At 39.5% G+C, this 20,701-nt stretch overlaps 1 protein-coding gene across 1 annotated transcript in view; it reads right to left on the bottom strand.

The window, feature by feature from the left end:
• Nucleotides 1-744: 744 nt before the first annotated feature.
• The window catches only part of LOC141790241 (transmembrane protein 132C), a 343,929-nt gene continuing 323,972 nt past the window's right edge, over nucleotides 745-20,701 (bottom strand). The window contains exons 8-16 of the mRNA XM_074669971.1: nucleotides 14,570-14,633; nucleotides 14,251-14,382; nucleotides 13,924-14,001; nucleotides 9,332-9,394; nucleotides 8,544-8,672; nucleotides 7,007-7,135; nucleotides 6,605-6,901; nucleotides 6,217-6,491; nucleotides 745-5,498 (exon numbers count right to left, since the gene is read on the bottom strand). Coding sequence (XP_074526072.1) covers nucleotides 4,877-5,498; nucleotides 6,217-6,491; nucleotides 6,605-6,901; nucleotides 7,007-7,135; nucleotides 8,544-8,672; nucleotides 9,332-9,394; nucleotides 13,924-14,001; nucleotides 14,251-14,382; nucleotides 14,570-14,633 — 1,789 coding nt within the window. The 3' untranslated portion in view covers nucleotides 745-4,876. The remainder of the gene's footprint in view (nucleotides 5,499-6,216; nucleotides 6,492-6,604; nucleotides 6,902-7,006; nucleotides 7,136-8,543; nucleotides 8,673-9,331; nucleotides 9,395-13,923; nucleotides 14,002-14,250; nucleotides 14,383-14,569; nucleotides 14,634-20,701) is intronic.

Genomic DNA, 20,701 nt, shown 5'->3' with positions numbered 1-20,701 from the left:
TAATACGCCTGGATTCAGGACCAGTCTATTCACTAGCCCTCTGTTATACTGTCCAAAGTTGGAAAAGCAGTCGGCCGTGAAGTGACTAGCACACACATGCACAGTTTTACTGAGTGTAGCTGGCACATTTCCTTGATAAATGAACTCTAGCCACTTAGTCTTGTCTTCTTCCGAGATGGGAAGCTTGTGCATGGAACTATGTGGCTGTTTACAGCCAAAAACAGAGCCGTGATCGCTTTTGAACTTTGGCATTCTCCTCCCCGCTGCTGGAGAGATTTCTCTCCGGCAGCGGGAGAGGAGTGGGCAAGGAGGCTGTTCGGGGTTATCTGCTCCTGTGGACCAATCAGGTCAGACTTGCTCCCGATTGGTCAAACAAAGGGAAACGCTGACGTCGGCAAATCCCCAAAATCCAAACAGCTCGTTTTAGGTCAGGATTTTACATTCACAAGCACTACTGAGTACAGGTTTTGCCATTAAATATCAAATACTGTGGGCTGGGAGGAAAGCTTAAGATCCACAAATTTCACTAAAAGACTTAACAAAGTGAGTTTTGCACAATATGGGACCTTTAGATAAGACCCTATTTGTTTCATTGTGCAACGGGACTCTAAAGATAAAAGACACTTTAACATGGCTATTAATGATCATCAGAACAGTCACAGTATTTTATGAACAGATTATCGGGTAATGTAAAAAGAGAATGTTGTTAGACAAAGAAGCAGGCTCTCTGTTTTGGTTATGGGTCTTTATTGGCCTCCATGTCGAAACAATGACAACAGCAGAAAAAAAAAGAAACAAACAAAAACACATCAGGATTCATGTCCACTGGTATGTCTCCTACCTGCAACAAATACTACTGCTGTCCTGGTGCATCTCCCACTCTGTCACTCCTGACACAAACCCTTTCTTTTACTCTGTGTTTTTCCTTTCAGCACAACCGCAAAAGTCCTGTTGTTCACTGCCGGCTGAACTATTACTGTACAATGGCTTGATTAGTGATGATAGATAATAAAACTGTGTCATTTATTCTCAGATTTGGGTTAAAAGTATATTAGATGTGTCTATGTGGTTGAAAATTCAACTGATTGTGGACTGAAGGTGTCATCCACTTCACTCAAGCCTTATTGCAGGTTTTGGCTGAGTGTCTACAGAAGAAATGTATTTCATCATAGTAGACTTGGATGTTTTCTCTTAAAACTTTATTCTACAAACTCCCAGATTTAAAAAAAAAAAAAAAGTTGAATGCTATGCAAAATTTAAGCTATGTGTCATTAAAATATGTTTTTAACCCTTTAAACCCATTGGAGGACTTTGAGGTCGCTCCACAACAAAAGCCCAAAACCGAAAGCACTCATCACGTATAGATAGTCATATTGCACATCAGATTGAACAGGAAAAACTCAGCCACAAACAACGTCCTGTTATACTTCAACCAACTTTCTGTTTGTTTGGGATATTACTCTGAGCCAGTGACATAAATACCAATACTGACACCTCTAAAGAAATTTCACAAATGTTGCCTTTATTGTGAGACCAAAATGATTCAAACAGACCTTGTAGATGCAGAAATATAATCTTTTCAATTTGGTTGTGTCATTTTTCCAGCAGAGACCCAAAAAAAGAGGCCAAGGCTTAAAGGGTTAAGAACATTTTACAAACATCCCAACTCTTTTTGGCGCTCAATTTACTTACAGACATTAATCCATTCTCCATTGTCAAAGCTATTGCTTTATGTCAAACTTTGTTGAATTAACCTAATATGTTTTAGGAACATGAAATGATCTTCAAAAGCAAACTTTTGATCAGTGAAAGGAAATCATTGTTCTTGATATAAACGGAACACCTTTTATTCTTTATCAATGCCCCTCTGCAATGCCATTACTTATCTTTTTTGTATTTCCATGCACTTCATGTAAAAGTTACCATTAAAGAAAGTAAAAATGACCTTATATATGTAGGAAAATGTTTGCTAGATGATAAGAGGCAACAGTTTTGATGTTAACAAGGGGAAACAGTCTCTGAGAGGTAGGTGGGAAAACAATGTGTTCCTTTGTAGGAAAGAGTTTAATCATATTTATTTAACCAGATTCATTTAAAACTCATTTTCTTTTTTATTCCAAATACCATCCTGAACGCTGCCAAATTTTGGGATAGCTTTAAGGATTTTGAAGAAACCAAACCATTATGCTTGTACAACTCTTTCACTTTTACTTTCTCTGTATGCTTGATTAACTTTGTGAACTGTAATCCTTCCACATTGGCTACAAAAAGTACATGAGTCAGCATCATGTATTAAATAAAAGCTGAAATGCCCAAATAGTAATTTTCAAAAATAGCTTTGTATTTTTCCATTGACATCGATACAGTTCTTAAATTATACAATAGTGAGTGTAACAGTTAAAGCATGTTACATTTCAAAAGTTTTTTTTTTTTTTTTTAATTTGAGATCATTGCTACACTTTTACCGAAACCATTCATCGTGGACCAGTTCAACCCATCCTTACAGGATCCTCCACAGTAGGTGAGATCCAGTGTTTTGTTTTAGTCCAGAGCAAACATTTTAGTTGCCATCAGAATAATATCTATTGCTTTGGTGCAGGCTCTCCTGTGTGTCCTTGTTAAACCGCACTTTTCTGACCCTTTCTATCCACATTTTTCCACACCTGATCATTCAGTCATTTTTGATTTCACATGAAATCAAAAATGGAACTTTTAACACAAATGTTGCGAGACAAATGACTGGAAATAGAGATGTTTGTAAGTGGAGTAGTCCAGATTCTGTTTTTGTTTTCAAACATCCTCACATTTGGTTTAGTTTCCTTTCTGGAAAGTGGACTCTCCAATCTTTAGCAATTTATAGTTTGTTGCTTGATTGGGTTCCCTCAATTTTTACATCTGTTTATGGAGGTCAACTGATCCCGACCCCTGTACAAAAACAAGAACCCATTCAATACTTGAAACAAAGACAGGAACATCTTTAGAAAAAGAACCAATGAGATCACTTTCACATTGTGGTGGTAGATAGTATTGTGTACCTTATTTGCACTGTAAAATGTACAAAATATCACCATATTGTTGGCTAGTGACCTGCAATCTTATTCACAAGCACTTTGAAGCATGTTTATTTATCTACAACATACAGTGTACTCTGAAACAGTAACACATTTATAAATAAATATTGCAATCTTAACAATCTTACAGTTCTCCGTATTTATTGTCGGATCGTCTTAACTCGTCACCTGAGCTTAACGAAGGTGAGGCAACCTCTGCCTGCTCTGTCTCCTTACTTTCACTTGTTCTCTTATGTGCTATCGTACCCCAGCAGGTTCACTGTCTCCGCTCTTTGCCCCTGGCCTTTCCTTCCTCACCCTCTGTAATGTTAACTTAAATAAATAGATCTAGGAGAAACAAAAAGAATCATATATCCTTAAAATCTTAATAAATCTCTGAAATAAAAAGCTACTATTAAAATCTTCCCAAACGAGGAAAATGTAATTAGGAAAAAGATAATAAAACATTCTATTTATCAAAAAGGACAAACCAAAGGAAAACAAAATATACAGTTATGTTCAGCGAGAACAAACATGTTTCATGAACCCATATCTAGTCGTAATATAACCAAGAGTGTTATTCCGTTTTCTTTGTACTGTGGTGTCATTCAATTTATCCTGTTTGCTCGGGGTCAGTACCTCGGTCTGTCTTGTCGCCTATGTGGCTTCTGTTTTAATGAATCCTCATTATTACGTGTTCCATCAGGTTCAGCAAAGCCCAAACAGTCTCTTTCAATACGAGACACCTCAGTCAGTCCCACCTTTTAGTTACAGTCTGTATTTCACAGTATTTTACTGTGTACTCGAGTTCGAAGAGTTCCTACTGCTGTCCAATCACAGTTGAGGAGAGGGTCCAAGGGGGCGACAGAGTTGGTTCTGAATACAGGGAGAGAGCCGCCATTGGCTGGAAGGTTTCAGGAAACAGGAAGTGAGCCTGAAATATGGCTGAAGTCTTTTCCTGTTTGGAATTGTGCAAGTTTAAATGCCTCTGTCCTGGATCCAAGGGAGAAACAGTCTTTATACCCAAATCTTTTTCCAACTCTTGACACATTCTGTCGTTTTGGAACGAGTGAGATTGCACAGTATGAGTGCTAAATGGCAAAATCCCCTTAGTGCCTGAATTTGTAGTAGAGCAGTTGGAGTTACAGATTTTTCTTTACGTTACATTTTGCTTTTGAACAATGTCAAAGACAAAGGGTCACATGATCAAACACAAACAAACAGACTGTATCTTTGCTGTGCACCTAATCATGACCATTGTTTTCATTACACAGCCACCAAGACTTTGCTGGTAAACCTAAAGGATAACTTTCAATGACCAATCAAAAGCCACAGCAGGTGGATATCAGACATGAGAAAAACATACATCTGTAATGATGTTCTTGGCATCCTCATTTGAATGTACAGTGGCTTCATAATGTGTGCCCGAATAACATACCCTGAATTTACTGTATTGCAATATGGTCTACTATTAAACATTGAAATTAAACATTTATATCCAAGGAACTTAACTGTTTTTACACCAATATTTTCACAATTAATGATAGAAAATCAACTCAAATTGTTCTTCATTGAGTGCTACCTTTGATTTGTATGTGAGCTAGTAAGACAGTATGCTTTCCAAAGGGGAGCTAAATGTAGCAACCTGGACATCTTCGGCCTATTCATCCAAACTCTCTGCAAACTTTTTGTTCCCTTCATGGCTCTTTCCTTTCTCACTCTCCCTCCCTTCATCCATTGCAAAGGCATTACAGGTGAATTGTAGTCATTGTCCATCCTCCCCCTCCTTCTTCTACCTCTCCGGTTCTCAGTCACTTTCCCATCAGTCACAGATTGTCTTGTAGCCTCTCCATGTAGGTTCTGATTTCAGACTGACCCAGGTCCATATCCTGGCACACCCACTTGATGTCATCCTCACTCCCATTGCTGACAAGGGCTGAAGAGTTGGAATACTGGCCACCTCCACCTGAATTATCATTGGGCAGAACTGTGGCAAAAGACGTGAATTGGACGCGTTTGCGTTTGGCTGCTGCAACCGCAGCTGCAGCCTTTGCCCGGGGGGAATTATTCAGATGCTCCGCTTGGCCACTGGAGTTTTTGCCACCAGTGGTGATTGCTGAAAGGCACTGATGCGGTTCTTGGATAGATCTGGGCAAGGTCTGTCCATGGGCAATGCCTCGGTGTCCACCCGTGCTACCACTGCCACTAATAGTGCCCATTGTTGAGCCCATCACCAAGGTGTTACCAGCCCCGTTCAGCAGGTACTTATTCTCCTCGTACCCTCCGTCATTTCGGTCAATGATGGTGGTGCACTCATCAGGAAGCCCCGCCTGGCACTGATCAGAGTGGTCTGCCAGAAGGTCGGCTTCATTGCCAAGCCACACCCAGTCATGGGCGTGGTTCATGTTACCACCTGCCTCCAACACGGGGACCTGCTTGTGACGGTATCTGCAGGTAAAAAAACAACAAAGATGCATCAAAGATTGTGCTAAAAGGTTTACTAAAAGGTTTGCTTAGACCAGGGATCTGCATCCTGTGGCTCAAGAGCCTCATATGGCTTTCTGACTCATTTGCAGAGGCTCCCTGGAGCTTTGAACAAATATTATTGATATAAAGAATTTTTAGTTTTCTTGCAAATGGTATTAAGGGTGTCTTGACACCAACCAAAATCATGATAACCCTAACCCTAACCTAAACACGGCAACCCTAACCCTAAGTCTAACCTGTACAAACACTAACCCTAATCTTAAGTCTAACCTGTAAAAACCCTTACCCTGACCCCGACCCCAAACCTTAAACCCTAACCCTAAATCTAACCTGTGAAAAAACAAACCCTGACCCTAAGTCTAACCTGTACAAACCCTAACCCAACTGGGAACCTAACACAAGCCAAAGTGTATTACTGTGCACAAAAGCTACTCAATGAAAACAGACAGGCTCTATCCACAAATAAAAAAAAAAAAACGGTCTAATTTGGATTATTATTCATTATATTTTAACTATGTTCAAAATGTTATTCACCTATGGCTTAGTAGTAGATTTTGTGACTCCAGAATGACATGAATCCAATTCAGATGAAACAAAATGGTCCTTTTGACAGCAAAGGTTGCAGACCCCTGGCTTAGACTATACAGCTCTGTCACCCTGTTTTACAACAACATTGTACCTGAAAGCAAAGCTGACACAGTTGATGAGGAAGACCAGAATTGCCAGACAGAATACACCCAACAAGGCGTACATCCCGATCTCTAGGTCTGACAGTCCTCTGGTGGTCTGGGTCAGCTCGCTCTCACCGGTGCCTGGTACCTCCACCTGTGCTGGGTAGCTGCTGTAGTCTCCTGCCTGGTTGGGGCCCCCGCCTCGACTGCTGCTGCTGCCTCCGCTGGCAGCTTTTCCACCAGAAGCTCGATGTGTCACTGTGCTTTTGGTTGTTGTACTAACCTGATAAGGACAGAGATTTGAAGAAACATTCGTTCACAAAGAAATAATTCTGATAACATTCGTTCTGTGTTGAATATCAATTTCAAGTAACCCGGTCATTCTTTGTATCCCACCTTCCTCATTGCTCCTTCTTCCCGATCTGCTGCAGCGCTGTTGGACTTCCACTCCCCTCCATCTTTTGCTCGCTGATCACTGGTGCTGTTGTCCATGCCTCCGTCATAATCTGGTCCACCTCTTCCCATCCCTCTTTCCTCGCTCTTTGCTCCAAACTTCACTATCACATTACCAATTCCAGATGCCAGCACACTCTTCCTTTTGGATTTCTGGCAGGTCTCAGAGATGACCATCTCTACACGGACGAGTGCCCCCTGTCCGTCGCTCTCTGCCACAACGATAGGCCAGTGTTGCTCCTACAGGAAAGAGAGACGATAATTGTATGGGGGATTTTTTGCAAACAAATACTTTCATGGTTTTGTGTCTTCTATTTTTTCAAGACAAGTGGTTGTGGTAAGAACCTGATTGTTGATGGAGATGACATTCTCATCCAGAGACACGGCTGAGAGGAGGAAGTCCTTTGGATCATAAACATCAAGTGGTGTCACTGATCCATCACTGTATTGGATCCACGCACTGATGGCTGCTTCCTGAAAGAAAATAAGAAATAGAACACAACTTCAATCTTAAAAAAACATACATCTGTTTGATGGTATCATAGGTTTTCTGAATAATCCACTGCTCACATATCCACAATGGAAACAGATAAAGAAAATGCTGTTACTCTAGAGCTAATACGCTCTGATAAACATGTAAACACTGATAGCTGAACTGTAGCTTCCTCTCCTCCTTTTTCCCACAAACACACTTTTTGTGACCTGACCTGTCTTTTTAATCCACTTTCTATCTCTCCCTTTGCAACATGGGAAAAGAAAACACAATCTTCTTAATCTGTCTGCTTTCAGCAGCAGCTATTACCTACACAGAAACAGGGAGCAGCAGTGAGTGCATTTTTCTCAGCTTGTCTTTAAGCTAACCTGCCTCACTAATTTCCCATGATAAAACATTTTGCTTTCTTCAATCAGTGCACAGAAAAGACTGTGTAGGTATAACACGACAAAAGCCTTGCTACAAAAGTAATTAAGCTCCGACTAAAACAACAACACTTTATCTCTTCTCCTCTATTTTCACATTAAATTGTCATTTTTCCTCTCCTCCTCCTCGGTTCCCGTCTTTGTACTCCTGCTTTCCCTCTGGTGGGTTGGTTCTTACTTGTTTTCACAGGAGCATCGCTGTGCCTCAGGTAATGGTAAATGAAGTAGATGAAAATAGACTGATAGAAAGAAATTAATGTTTGAATAAAATGCAAGATCAGATCTGTATTTTCCTTGTAATGAGTTGCGTCTTCGCAAATTGGCCCTTGGATAGAAATTATAGCATTGGGTATTGTTTGATTAAAAAAAAGGGAAAAAACGAGGAAAGAGGAAGAGAAACACGTGGATATTAGCTTGATATGGTAAGATAAAATAACCTCTTAGTGATGTGACCAGGAAATTACCATGTAACACAGCAGCAACGCAACATCAGTGCTGGTGTCACATGGCTGTGTGTGTGTTATTGTAAGATGAGAAGGTGTTTTCTAGAGATGCTGCTTTGTAAATGAGTGATTAAATGCATGAGAAAAAGTGGGCTTGCATTACAGTTTCTGCGTATAAACTGCCACAGATGAAGGCGTTTTCTGTCGCTTGAGAGAGCTTTACCAGTGAACTCAACAGTGGCTCCAAATGTAAACTTTTTTCTTCCTTGCTGAGTACCTCGGGTGGTTTAAACTGTAGCTAAGTAGTGCTTAAGCCTCAAAGTGACTCACTCCTAATTAGAAAGAGATTATGAGAAAGATAGCGGAGATGTAAGTTCTGTCATTACAACCTGTGTGGTATTACTGTAGAGATAGAAAAAGCTCCTGCTGGGGCAATTTAAATTCTCCCAATCAGTTATGCAACCCTTTGGAGGAAATGATGATGGAGATATTTTCATGTGTGTAGATGGGTTATTTTGTACCTGTTTAGGCACATGGAGCAGGTCTGTAGCTGTAGTGGTGAGCTGTATAGCTTGGTTATTTCCAGGACTGGGCGTCATGCTGAGCGACAGAGACGCAACCAGCTGGACTCCCAGATCTGTGATGGTGACCTGGACAAAGAGAGAGGAACTGCAGGTCAGTTTTTGAGACAGACAGTGAAATGAGAGGTTTGTCTGTCAGTGTATTTCTACAAAAGGAAAAATTACACAGCTGTTCCTTGTGGATTAATACAAGAATAAATTACTTTTTCATTTGAATAGATTGGTCGTTTGATAAAATTGCTATAGGTTTTGAGGCACTTTCACAGAAATCATACTCTGGCCATTGATGGCATTATTATTTATATTATTTTTGTAGATGTTGTGATATTTGTAGACATTGATTTTAGAAGTAGTAGTAGCAGGATCATCTTCATTATCTTGCTTTGTAAATCAAGCTCTAAAACTTAGAAGACCCTAGGTGCCTAATATAATGATAGTAAAAATGATAATCATAATAATAATAATAATAATAATAATAATAATAATAATAATAACAACAACAACAACAATAAATGATAATATTAATAAATGATAAGAAGAAAGAAATTGACGAAATACAATAGTGTCCTCGCTCGTCAGTGCAAGGACCCCAATAATAATAATAAAGGTCATCCTCATCATTACCATTATCATCATTATCATAATAACCAATATTATCTTTGTCATAGGCTTGAGTAACATTCACAGATTTGAATTCAACACATTATATCAAAAACACATCATCTTACCTTGTCATCCAACACCGTAACGGTCTTCTCCGCTAAGATTGAATCAGACAGTGGAGACAGAACCTGAAAAGAAAAAGCAAATGCTGGTTACATGTTATATGTCATTTTAATTATTTATTTATTTTTTTTTATCGGCATAACTATACTTACACAAGAGTTTACACAAACACAGATACAATAACACTTCGATGTTTTCTTTAAAGATTAACTCTCTGTCACAGTTCTGCCTGCTCTAACTCTTGGTGTCTGCTTGTTCTTAAAAGAATAAAACCCTGTGACAGTGATTGTTTTCTTCTTTTTTTATCATCTGCAAAATACAGCTCAAAACAACAAAATGACAAGCATGATGTGTGACGGGTGGTGGAGTGACAGCCTGTGTGACAAATGTTGTAGAGTTATAACTTTGAGGAGAACAAGATCTTATGAATCAGTTATGAGAAAATAGAGATAGACAGATATGGATTTTTTGGGGCTGATACCAATACCGATTATTAATAGGCAAGGAGGCTGTAAACCGATATTTGAAGCCAATATTCATTTGCCGTCAACGTGAAAATATTGGTGTAAAAATTTTTGAACAATATGAACTCCAACACTTTACTGCAATCAAATGCCTTCAAGCATATCTTTATTAAACAGCTCCCACGCTTAACAGCATGTTTTATAAAGGTAAATGAAAACTTAAAAAAAAAAAATAGCTTAAGTTTTCTACTGTAAATAAAGTTTTCCAAAATTTCTCATGTAACTGCAATAAAACTGGACAAAATAGAGTTTGTGCTGCCTTTTACAGGCACGTAATGCAGTTGAATTAATTTTCTGTTTGGTATTATATGACTGATTATAAATGACCATCTAAGGCTTCCATAGTGTAGACAGGGAGATATTCTGTGCAGACAAGCATCAGAGCCAAATCAACACAGTTTTGAATGGGTTTTATTTCAGCCATCAGATTAAAAAAAGGCAGATGCCGAAATGCCCCAAAATGCCAAATATCGGCCCCCAGCTGATAATCGGTCTATTCCTATTAGAAAATAGGAAGAGTGGGTAGAGGATGGGAAACTCATGAAAACAGGAGGGATGTGCATCTACAGGCTTCAGTTTCTGCCTCAGTGATTATTTTCTGTAAGTGCTGCAAAAAACGTAAATCTTATCAAATGTTTTTGTCTTATTTTCAGCAGAAAATGTCTTTATAGGCTTAATATGAACCACATTCAAACAACCAGTCCAGAAAAATGTCTTGTTTCAAGTTATTTAAAGACACAAATGAGGTCTAAATTGCTTGGAACAAGTAATTAATCTGTAAATGGAAAGTTACTTGTATTAAGACATTATTCAAGTTTCGAGCTAATGTTCAAGCAAATTTCTTTTGTTCCATTGGCAGATTTTTTTTTTTACTTGTTACAAGAAATTCAGACCTCATTTTAGTCTTTAACTAGCTTGATATGCGCCACATTTAACTTATCAGTCTAGAAAATGTCTTGTTTCAAATATAATCAGACAATTTTTGACCTGAAATGAGACAAAAAACTTGATAAGATTTCATTTTTTTTGCAGTGAGCTTTGAGTTGACAGTTATCGTTAGATTTAGTGTAACTACACGCATCAACATAACTGTGATAGTTGTCCGTACAATAAGGCCACCATAGTCGGTTCATACTTTGGATGATTTAATGCTTAATGGGGTCAAATGCTTTGATTGACAGCTATTTTGACATTAGAGGGAGAGCGGGTTAGAAAAAAACAACTAACCAACTAACACAGGTGCCACTGAACTATTAAAAACTGGGAGTGTCTGCTTCAAGCTGACACAAGATCATATTCTGCCAAAATTGTTTCCGACTAGACCAATCTTCCCTGTTAATCAGAGAAGTTAGCATCTGAAGATGTCAGTGCCTCATTTTTAAGGTATTTTAGTTTTGCTATTAAACAACAGGAATAGGGGTAGATGTATGGTCTGTCTTTTCACCAACTCTGTGGTGGAAATACACCAAAATAAAAATACACACTGTAATCTCATCTGTCTCCCAGCTGTGCTCCAAAGTGTCAGCATTAAACTGAGACAACTCAGCACAAAGAGAGCACAAGGCCACAACTACACGACAATGAAAAGAGAGGAGAGAGTGTGAGTGAGAGACAGCGAGCAGGAGAGAAATAAATGGAGTGGGTGTCAAAGAGAGGGATGATGACAAATAGAAGAGGACAGAAAGGGAGAGGAGGCCGAGAGACAGAGCGCCAAAAGAGATTGAGGAACCGGCGGAGAGAAGGAGCAGCAGACAGACAGTGATAGAGATTAGGAGGCCCGTGGTTGTAGTGTACTACTTCGCCCGGCGACAGGAGGACAGGCAGATCTGATTGGTGTACAAAGAAAATCTCTCAGCGAACGTGTCGGGGCGTCAAACTCAATCCCACCCTCAGCGAGGTAACAAAATGCAATGATTGACGGCTTTGGGATTGCTCTTCAAGACAGGCAGAGAATAAGAGGGTGAGAAAAAGAGGCTCAGGGCGCGAGAGGGAAGGAGAGGCAGGGGAGGAGAGAAGGAGGAGGCGAGGCTCCGGGAGACGGGGCTGGGGGGGTAAAATTGAAATGTCAAACTATCAAATGACGGCTGTCGGCTCTGGCTTCTGGATGGGAATGCTGGGTAAATTCTCTCTCCTGGCTCCCCAAACAGAGGACAGCTGTCTGAATGCGTGCAAGCATGTGAGTGTGTGTGTGTGTACCCGTGCATGCATGCAGTGGTCCCTAGCTGAATGGATGCAAACACTCACTCAGCTGTTCCCCAAAATCCCCAAGACAACCTCCCACTGCTGTATGCCAAACCACTTTCAACGCACGCACAACACACTTTACAGAGCAATCATGCAAATTTAAGCACTTTGAATGGAACTGTATCCAGAATATAAAAGTATATCGTTATACTGTTACATGAGAGATGGAGATGTTACATAACAGGATAGAAAATTACATAAATTGTATTAAAAGGGCGGTGTGAAGTGATTTGAACTCGGTAAACCAGTAAAATAAGACAGTAAGCCACAGGACTGTCCTCCACTGTCATTTCATTCACAATAGACTGGAGGATTGGGATTCAGGGAGCAGCAAGTGTGTTCCCTGTGTGCCAAAGTAGGTATGTTTGTGCATAATTGCTGAACATCACACTGAGATGTCAGGGCCAAATCCGACAGTTAATTGTGGTTAATTGTGTAAAGAGGCTGCAGTGGAGGCTTAGAACTGCCGCAGAGGAAGAGGAGCGGAAGGAGGAGGGGATAATGTAACATCAATGGAGTGCTTATGGCTGTAACGTACGGCTGACAAATTACACTTTGCAGAACCATACACAGTTTTTCTGTACTTGTAAAGGAAGTCATGGCTGTTATAGGAAAACTGTTCACGGTAACATTTAGATTCTAAATCCTACAATGGATTTTTTATTTTTCTCTGATATATTTTTTTTTCTCTCATAGTAGAATTTCACATTTGTTTCTACCTTTCTGAGTGTTTTCTGGCATGTCCTGACACGAGTACTTCAAAATCATCTTTGCTTTGTGCTATTTTTACTTTATATCAGGGGTGCCTATAGCATAATTGTGCAAAATAAATACTCATAAAAGTAATTTTAAAAATGAAAACACTTTTCTGTACTGTATTTCACAGCATGAAATCACTGAACATCCATTTGGCACAAAGACATTTAATTCAATATAACCCGAACACAATGGGACACAACTTGCTCCTGTGGGACCTAAATAGTGCATTTTCCATCCTTTTGTTATAAGGAATAGTAATAAAACTGGACACATGCTTCATTTTTATTTTTTTCCGATAAATGACTGCTGTATTTAAAAAAGCAACTGTCTGCCTACAAATAAGGCATACTGCAGTAGGATCAGTATTTGTGAAAAAAAGAAATCATGTTCCCAATTATTTTTAAACTTTCTCTTGTCAGAGTGCCAGTGTCTCATACACTCCATCCCAGCCATGATCCTGCATCTTCTCACTCTCTAGTCATAGACTTCCATATTTGAGCTGACGGGACTAGTGCCACCCTATTACCAATATAACACAGTGTTCATTTGTGGCCAGGAGAGAAAGTGCAACAAAAAATAAATACCAAATGAGAATATATATAACAAATGATAATATATGGCACTTAAATTCCACATGTGCACTGACAATGTTAAAACTGCTCTCTTTAAAGCTTATTGCACACCCCTCTACACATCCTACCTGTGGTGTCATTACAGTAAGGAAAAAATAAAAAAGCTTCAGATGGTGTAAAATTATGCTTTTTGCATTTTTCTTAAACTTCCTTGATGGACTAGTGCAAGTGAGTTGTTTGTAACAATGTGCCCACCTTTCATGCCGTTTAACGAATTTCATGTATAAATTCATGTGTAGGCTGATGAAGTCAGACAATGCGCTGGTTATGGCCGTAACTGATATCACTCGGAGTGACACATGCTATACCTCCTGCTTTTGGGCACACTGGAGAAAATGTCTACATGTTTTTTAATTGTTTTAACCTTGTGAAATCGCTGGTGGGCCAACTTTGGATTTGTCTTTGGACAGCCCTGGTTTAAATGTCCAAACTTGCCTGTATAGTGGTGATCCCAAGGTCCCGCCCTATCAAGATGCGTCCGTCTATCAGTCTGGCGATGCGAGGATCTTCCACCTGTGAAGGACAGATGAAAACAGGCTGTAAGTTACCACTTACACCCTAATTTATGTCTTTCTCAACTGATCTTTAGACTCTCTAAAGTCTAGCATAGAAGTGTTATTTGAAGTACTGTTGGACATGAAAGTACTCTCATCCTCTTCATCTCTCACTAAGAACATCAGACAGTTTATTTCCCCAAACACTGAACTAAATCCTTCTGAGGGAGTTTAATGTAAGTGTGAGCAAATTTGTGTGCACACGTACTTTAAGCTGCTCCAACACCAGATGAGTGATATCTGCCTGCCAGTCTGCTCCTAACATGTACACCATCTCCCCTCCTGGGTCAGAAGGCTCTGCCACGAAGTGGGTGAGGACCCGCACCAAAGCATACTGGTACTGGAAGATCAAGAGAAGGAAGAGCAGGCTGAGTGTGTTTCTGTGTGAGCCTGTGAGTTCACTTATGGAAGAAAATACACAATAGCAGTGCAGAGTATCTTAATCCTACTAAATTAGACATTACATACTGATATTGTCGTTTAAGAACAACCTTAAGGGTGTGAGACGCAAACCAATCAAATCATACCTGCAGGGTGCAGCCTTTGCCCTTCTTCTCATCATCCTCATCGTCTTCACTGTCTCTCGTAGGTCTGGAGGGAAAGGAGAGATGAGGAAGAGAGAGAGGATAAGATAATCTGGTAATTAAATGCCAGTTTTATACTCAACACAGAGCTCCGGGTAATCTACTGTATAATCTCTGCTCTAGGTTATGCTCTCAGTCGGAGAAAAGAGACTTCATCTTTTAATCCTGCTGAGCACTTTTAAAACACTTCACTTGTACAATGCAGATTTCTTGGGATGCCTGGTTGAATAAATCACTTGAAATGTTTGTGCTTAAATTTTGTTAATACTGTCTGTGGGTGAGTTTTAAAGGAAGAGTTTAGCTGAACTGTTGAAAGCATACAGGAAGCTGCCAAGTGAGAGGAACTGCATCTCTAAAAGACATGATCCAAAAAGCAGGAACATGGTGCAAATCAAGCACATAAAACCACTTTGATGATCTCTGTTAGGAAACTGTTCACAAAAGGGAAGAAACATGAAAAAACAAGGATTAAGAAAGAGCCTCATAACTACCACTTACTTTTCTACGACTTTATGACCAGGTGGGAAACACCCTGGAAAGGTCGCCAGCCTATCACAGAGCTCATACATAGAGACAGCTGACCATTCACACTCACACCTTTAGGCAAGTTACAATGACTAGAACATACACACAGAAAGGCACCTGTACAGCCAGCTGTCATGCAGTGGATACTAACCACCACTCAGTGATATTACACCAAGAAGAATTAAAAATCTGATTTAAAAAAAAGATCAAGATATTGCAAAGGGCATGTGGGTACTGTTCCAAACAATATGTGAGGATAACAAAAGGAGGACTCTGAAATAGTACTGAGAAAAGTTGCTCATCTATCAAATTTACAACATTTACGTGAATGTGTTTTTGCAAAACCAAACTAAGTCGTAGCACAGCTCAGAGAACAAAAGGACTACCTTTGATCACGATATAAACTCAGCACTTTAATAAAGGGCTTCTGAAAAGACTAGGAAGTGAAAAGTGTCTTTTGGCAGGTTCAAAAACAACATCCCACCAGCTCCTCTTAGTCACAGTTAAGAAGATACACTACACACATGATCATGCACAGAAACCGGAGGAGCTGGCTGATCATTTGCAAAGAGGGGGCTGAAATAATCTAGTTGATAAATGCGATGCAAATCCCTCACAAAGTTTTCACATGTGCATGACAAGTTGTTTTAATGGAGCAAAGCAGCTGCACTTAGAAAAATTTATTTTTATTTTACTCTGTTTTCTTCCTCTGTTACAGACAATGACATTAAGAACATAGAAATCTTGATGCCTCTGTAGAATGAACCTTTATTATTTACACAATGAGTGCACAAGGAAGCTTCTGCAAAGGTTAGTCAGGAAGACTATATACTATACGGAAGGCTACTTTAAAAGCTGTCTCATTTCTTATACTATAGCTGTGTCCCATTTCAGTGGCTGCAGCCTTGGGCGCGCATTGTTTGAAGAGTGACTGCGTCACATTAGTACGTGAAAGGCTGTTTGAAGGCTCCTTAAATGTAGCTGACACATGTGACCTCCTTTTTCCAGGCTGCATTTGGAGGATATGTCAGAGGCAACCTTGGTGTCCATTTCCCATGTTTCATTGTGCAAATTTAAACAAGATGGAGTACTCACAAACAGCTGATATCAGTATTTGATTTCAAGTCAATAATGAGCTCTGCAGATGTTTGAAAAATAGACTATGCTAGCTAGTTAGCCAGCTAGCACACCACCAGTCGAAGCAGTTTATTGACTCAGTCTGGCTTGAAAGTCATTGAAGCACTGTATCTCTCCTGTTTCCTGTAAACATCTATAATTTAAGGGTTAATGTGAAAAAAAAATCTTCCATTTGATCCTAAAGTGAAGAAATAAGAATTTTAAACACACCATCACTGCTCAAACACACAACCTCCCTCATGCCCCTTCTTTTCTTTCTCATACATGGACACACAAAGAGCACACATTCTTGTCATCTCTCTCTGTGTCTCATCTGCACAACATATCATTCAGGCAGGCTCACACTGGCTGTTACAGTTGCACACACACACCTACTTTCGTGTCACTGAGTGTGAAACCCAAGTGATATTACAGGAATTTTCTTTCCACTCTCCAGCCCCTGGTGCATATGTGTCAGAGAGTGTGTCTGATAGTGCTTGTGTTTCATTCTGTGCAACAGTGGTTTGGGTAGATGGAAGTGTGTGTGTGTGTGTGTGTGTGTGTGTGTGTGTTTGTGTGTGTGTGTGTGTGTGTGTGTGTGTGTGTGTGTGTGTGTGTGTGTGTGTGTGTGTGTGTGTGTGTGTGTGTGTGTGTGTGTGCGTGCTTGCAAACTGACTTGTGGCTACCTGAGCAAAAATTGACAAAATTGAAAAATAGTCCCAGCAGCACAGAATGGAGGGGCGGCAAGATGGAGAGCAGAAGCAACACAGATACAAACGTCTGAGGACACACACTCACTTACACGCTCACATGCCCACACATGACTGCACGGTCACACCTGCATCAAACAAAAAAAAAGCTTTTTCAAGGGAGATGAGACACAGACTTTTTTTTTTCCAAACTATTTGTAGGTTGTGACTCTGAATTTGATGTTTAGACTGGAAAAAAAGCTTAAATTCTAAATATGAAAACTTTTGTTTGTACTGAACCTATGTTTTCATCACACGGAAGAATCCTACAGAATCTGTATTTGTACAATGAAAAAAAGATGTCATGTTGGACATCTTTCAACTGAAAGCGTTGATCAAACCTTTCATGTTGTGGTTAGAATAACTAGTGTAGGCTCATTGCTTGTTACAAAGCTCTGCCTTGGTGCCATAATCCTCATACATCATGAACAAAATGCCCTTTGATAGCGACTCTATCTTCTTAAGGTTGGGTGCGTCATGTACATCAGTGCAAACACTCTCCCTCAGGGTCATCTTTAAGCATTCAAAAAAAAAGGCACACTTTAAAGTGTTTATACCTGCTTAGAGCTGGTTACAGAGAGGAGGGTTTTGTAGCAAAAACAGATGAGTGATGCCCTGGAGACTAGGGATGGGAAATTGTTTTCAACTCAAATAGTCATTAACAATAATAAGAAAATGAATAGTTCATGCAACAATGGCTTTGTCTTTAACAATATTAAAAACAACAACAACAAAAAAAAAACACTTGTTCTTCTGTGTTTTATGGTTGTAATCATAGACTGTATATAGAGTGGACAGCGTGGCTCCGCCGTTCACCATTGTATGGTTTTGTAGCCAAAATACCCCCGTCACAGGCACAGCCATTGAAGCTGTTGTTGTGAAGTTGTGCAGCCAGAGTCTGCACAGTTAAGACCGTGAGGGATTCTGGGAACATCTGAGTGGAAATAATAACTATTTTTTTCTTTAAGGAGTTCAATCACTTCTTGGCTCTCCCTCTTAACAAATGTTATAATCTCCGAAAAAAAGTACACGACAATGGCAGCTGTCAATCATTGTTAAACGTGACATAAAACCTCCTTTTTAACTAATGAAAACAAAACTTTTTCTAGAAAAAAGAGGACTTGAGTACAAGGCAGACAAATGATATCTTCAAATCACCACAACAATTAGATGTGAGAAATATTTCTACAAGGAGTTTTAATTTTTTTGAAGTTTGACCACAGCCTATCTGGAATGACTCAAAATCCAGTTTGTTTGTTTTTACCTATACTGTAGCTAGACACCAGGGAGGCAGCTTTTGTGGCAACCTCACTTCGAACCGAGCAAGACGACGTCCAATTTTTTTCTACAGTCTATGGTTGTAATACACCAGATTGGCTCCAGTACAGCTCCATTCCGTCACAGCACCAGATCAGATAGGTTTCAAGTCAGTGTCTCAACTAACACTTGATCTGCTTTGTTGCAGTCCGGCCACATGTAGCAGCAATCCTAATTTTGCCGGAAGCCGGCGCTGTGATGCATCAATTTAGCAGAAAAAAAATGTTTGGGCAGGACAGGAAATAGTGTGCGACCAAAAACTGCCAAGTGACTTTTAAGATAATACAAACTAAAACAGACTGTATCTAACTTGACTACTATAACAAGGCCAGGGGTCATCTTTGAATAATTTTCTAAAAGTTACTAGCAATTATCAGATGGCACTTTTGTTTGAAATGCCCAACCCTACTGGAGACTCTGTCCACATATTCTACAGTCTATTGACACAACTTTCACAATTCGTGCAGGAAAATCTCAACTACAGGAGTTCCAATTGTGGAAATGCAAACTCCACATGGAAACTAAAGATGGTCCAAACTGCACTTAGTGGACTGTGCAGCATGTACAGGTGCAGGATGGTAGCATAAACCTTTTTCCTCCAGGAGACATCCCAATAAACAGACCGCTTCTTATAAGCATGTGCACTTATATTCCAAATATTATGGTACTTTAAAATATGACTCCAGAACTGCATGAACATATGTTTCATTCCAGTGAGTGCATTAGCTAATAGAAATCAATGAGAATGATCTCAATATATTTATTAGTAAGGCATCCTAAAGACTATTTCCTCAATTTGAAGCATAGGAGACAATTCTCCATCTATCCAATTATCTTTTTATCCCTGACCCACAGGCTGATCAGAATTGATTAAAAATACTTTCTCTGCTGAGACAGAGAGATTTTAAATTAAAGACATAACGTGAGATTAAACACGTGACACATATAGGATCGTGGGAAAGTCTTATGAAATGATTTAGGAAAGAGTTGGCTTACTAGAAGTTCATTTCTGTGACAATAATTATTTCCCCTGTATTATATTCAGCTGAGATTTTCATTCTGACTGCAGGCTATGGGAAAGATAAATGCCCTGAAGGCAAATTACACTTTATATTCCACGCTGCCAGTTCATATTCTGTGCTACATTTCTTCTTCCTCTATACCCTGTTACTCCCCCAGCCTCTCTTCCTCTCATACACACATCACAAACACACATATCACAAACACGTGAAGCTGCACAACACAGGAGACAATCATGTGTACACACACACATACACATCACACACCAAAGTATTGAAAGTAAGAGGCAGTTACACACAAACAGTCGAGAGGGTTTGTGTGCATTTGTAGGTGTGTCTGTGTGTCTGTGTGTGTGTGTTTAAGTGAATGCATGCCACATTCAGCTGCTATGATGCTAAAGCTATAATAGTCGTCATCAGTATAGTCAGGCAGGCCTTGACCTCACTGGAAATTATAGACCGACTGGAACAATATGTGCTCTCAACTGCTTCATTCAATAAGCACTACATCACACAGCTCTCACTCTTTCTCTCACACACACACACAGACACACACATGGTACACTCTATCTTTTCTCTCTTTGAAATAATAGAGATCTTGTAAATGTATCATAAAACACATTAATTATAACACTGACTCATACTTTTTTCTCTGCCTCTAGCTGCTGTGTGCTGAAGAAAATACATGTTAACACGTTGAAGCAGAAAAAGTAAGGGGCTGCACTTAAGGCTCTCTGTGAATCTGCTTCTTCCTGCACATAATTGGACAGTTTGTAAAAAAAACTACAGTTTTGATATGAAATGAGCTTTGCTTTAAGTGTTTCTGCTGTTGTAGAAAGCCAGTTCAAGGTGAGACATTTTCACTTCTGTAGGGTCTCGCCTCCACTTTAATGATCACAGAAGCAATTTATTTTATACAGATGGGTTAAAGATATTATACCCCTGTGCCATCACCTGCGTCATTATTAGAGTTCATGCGACAGAAAGGATAATTTTTTCAGTTTTTTTTTAATTAAAAGTGTTCTACTGAAAAAGAGTAAATAAATAAATAATGCAAGTTTTAAGCTCCTGAGAGGAGTTTGTTTGTTGCTTATGAAACAGTCTGAAATTAGCACTACCACTTTTCACATTTGAAACGATGCAATACCAATTCCAGGTACCTGGAAATCAATGTCCGTACTCAATCGTACCAATTTTCTGTACTTTTTTGTGTCTATGTGGTAAAAAAATATTTATTTGTTTAATGACAAAATCTCTTTTTTTTCAATTTAACATATTTATTCTTAAATATATTACAGTGCAATGCTGTGTTCATGTGCAGCATGGTAAATCACCTACTCTTCCATTCC

The sequence above is a fragment of the Halichoeres trimaculatus genome, unplaced genomic scaffold (genome assembly GCF_033239565.1).
Source record: "Halichoeres trimaculatus isolate MK-OKI-2021-1 unplaced genomic scaffold, fHalTri1.1 fHalTri1_scaffold_5, whole genome shotgun sequence".
Taxonomy (NCBI): Eukaryota; Metazoa; Chordata; class Actinopteri; order Labriformes; family Labridae; genus Halichoeres; species Halichoeres trimaculatus.
The sequence above is the reverse complement of the archived record's forward strand: the minus strand, read 5'-3'. Positions and strand labels throughout refer to the sequence as shown.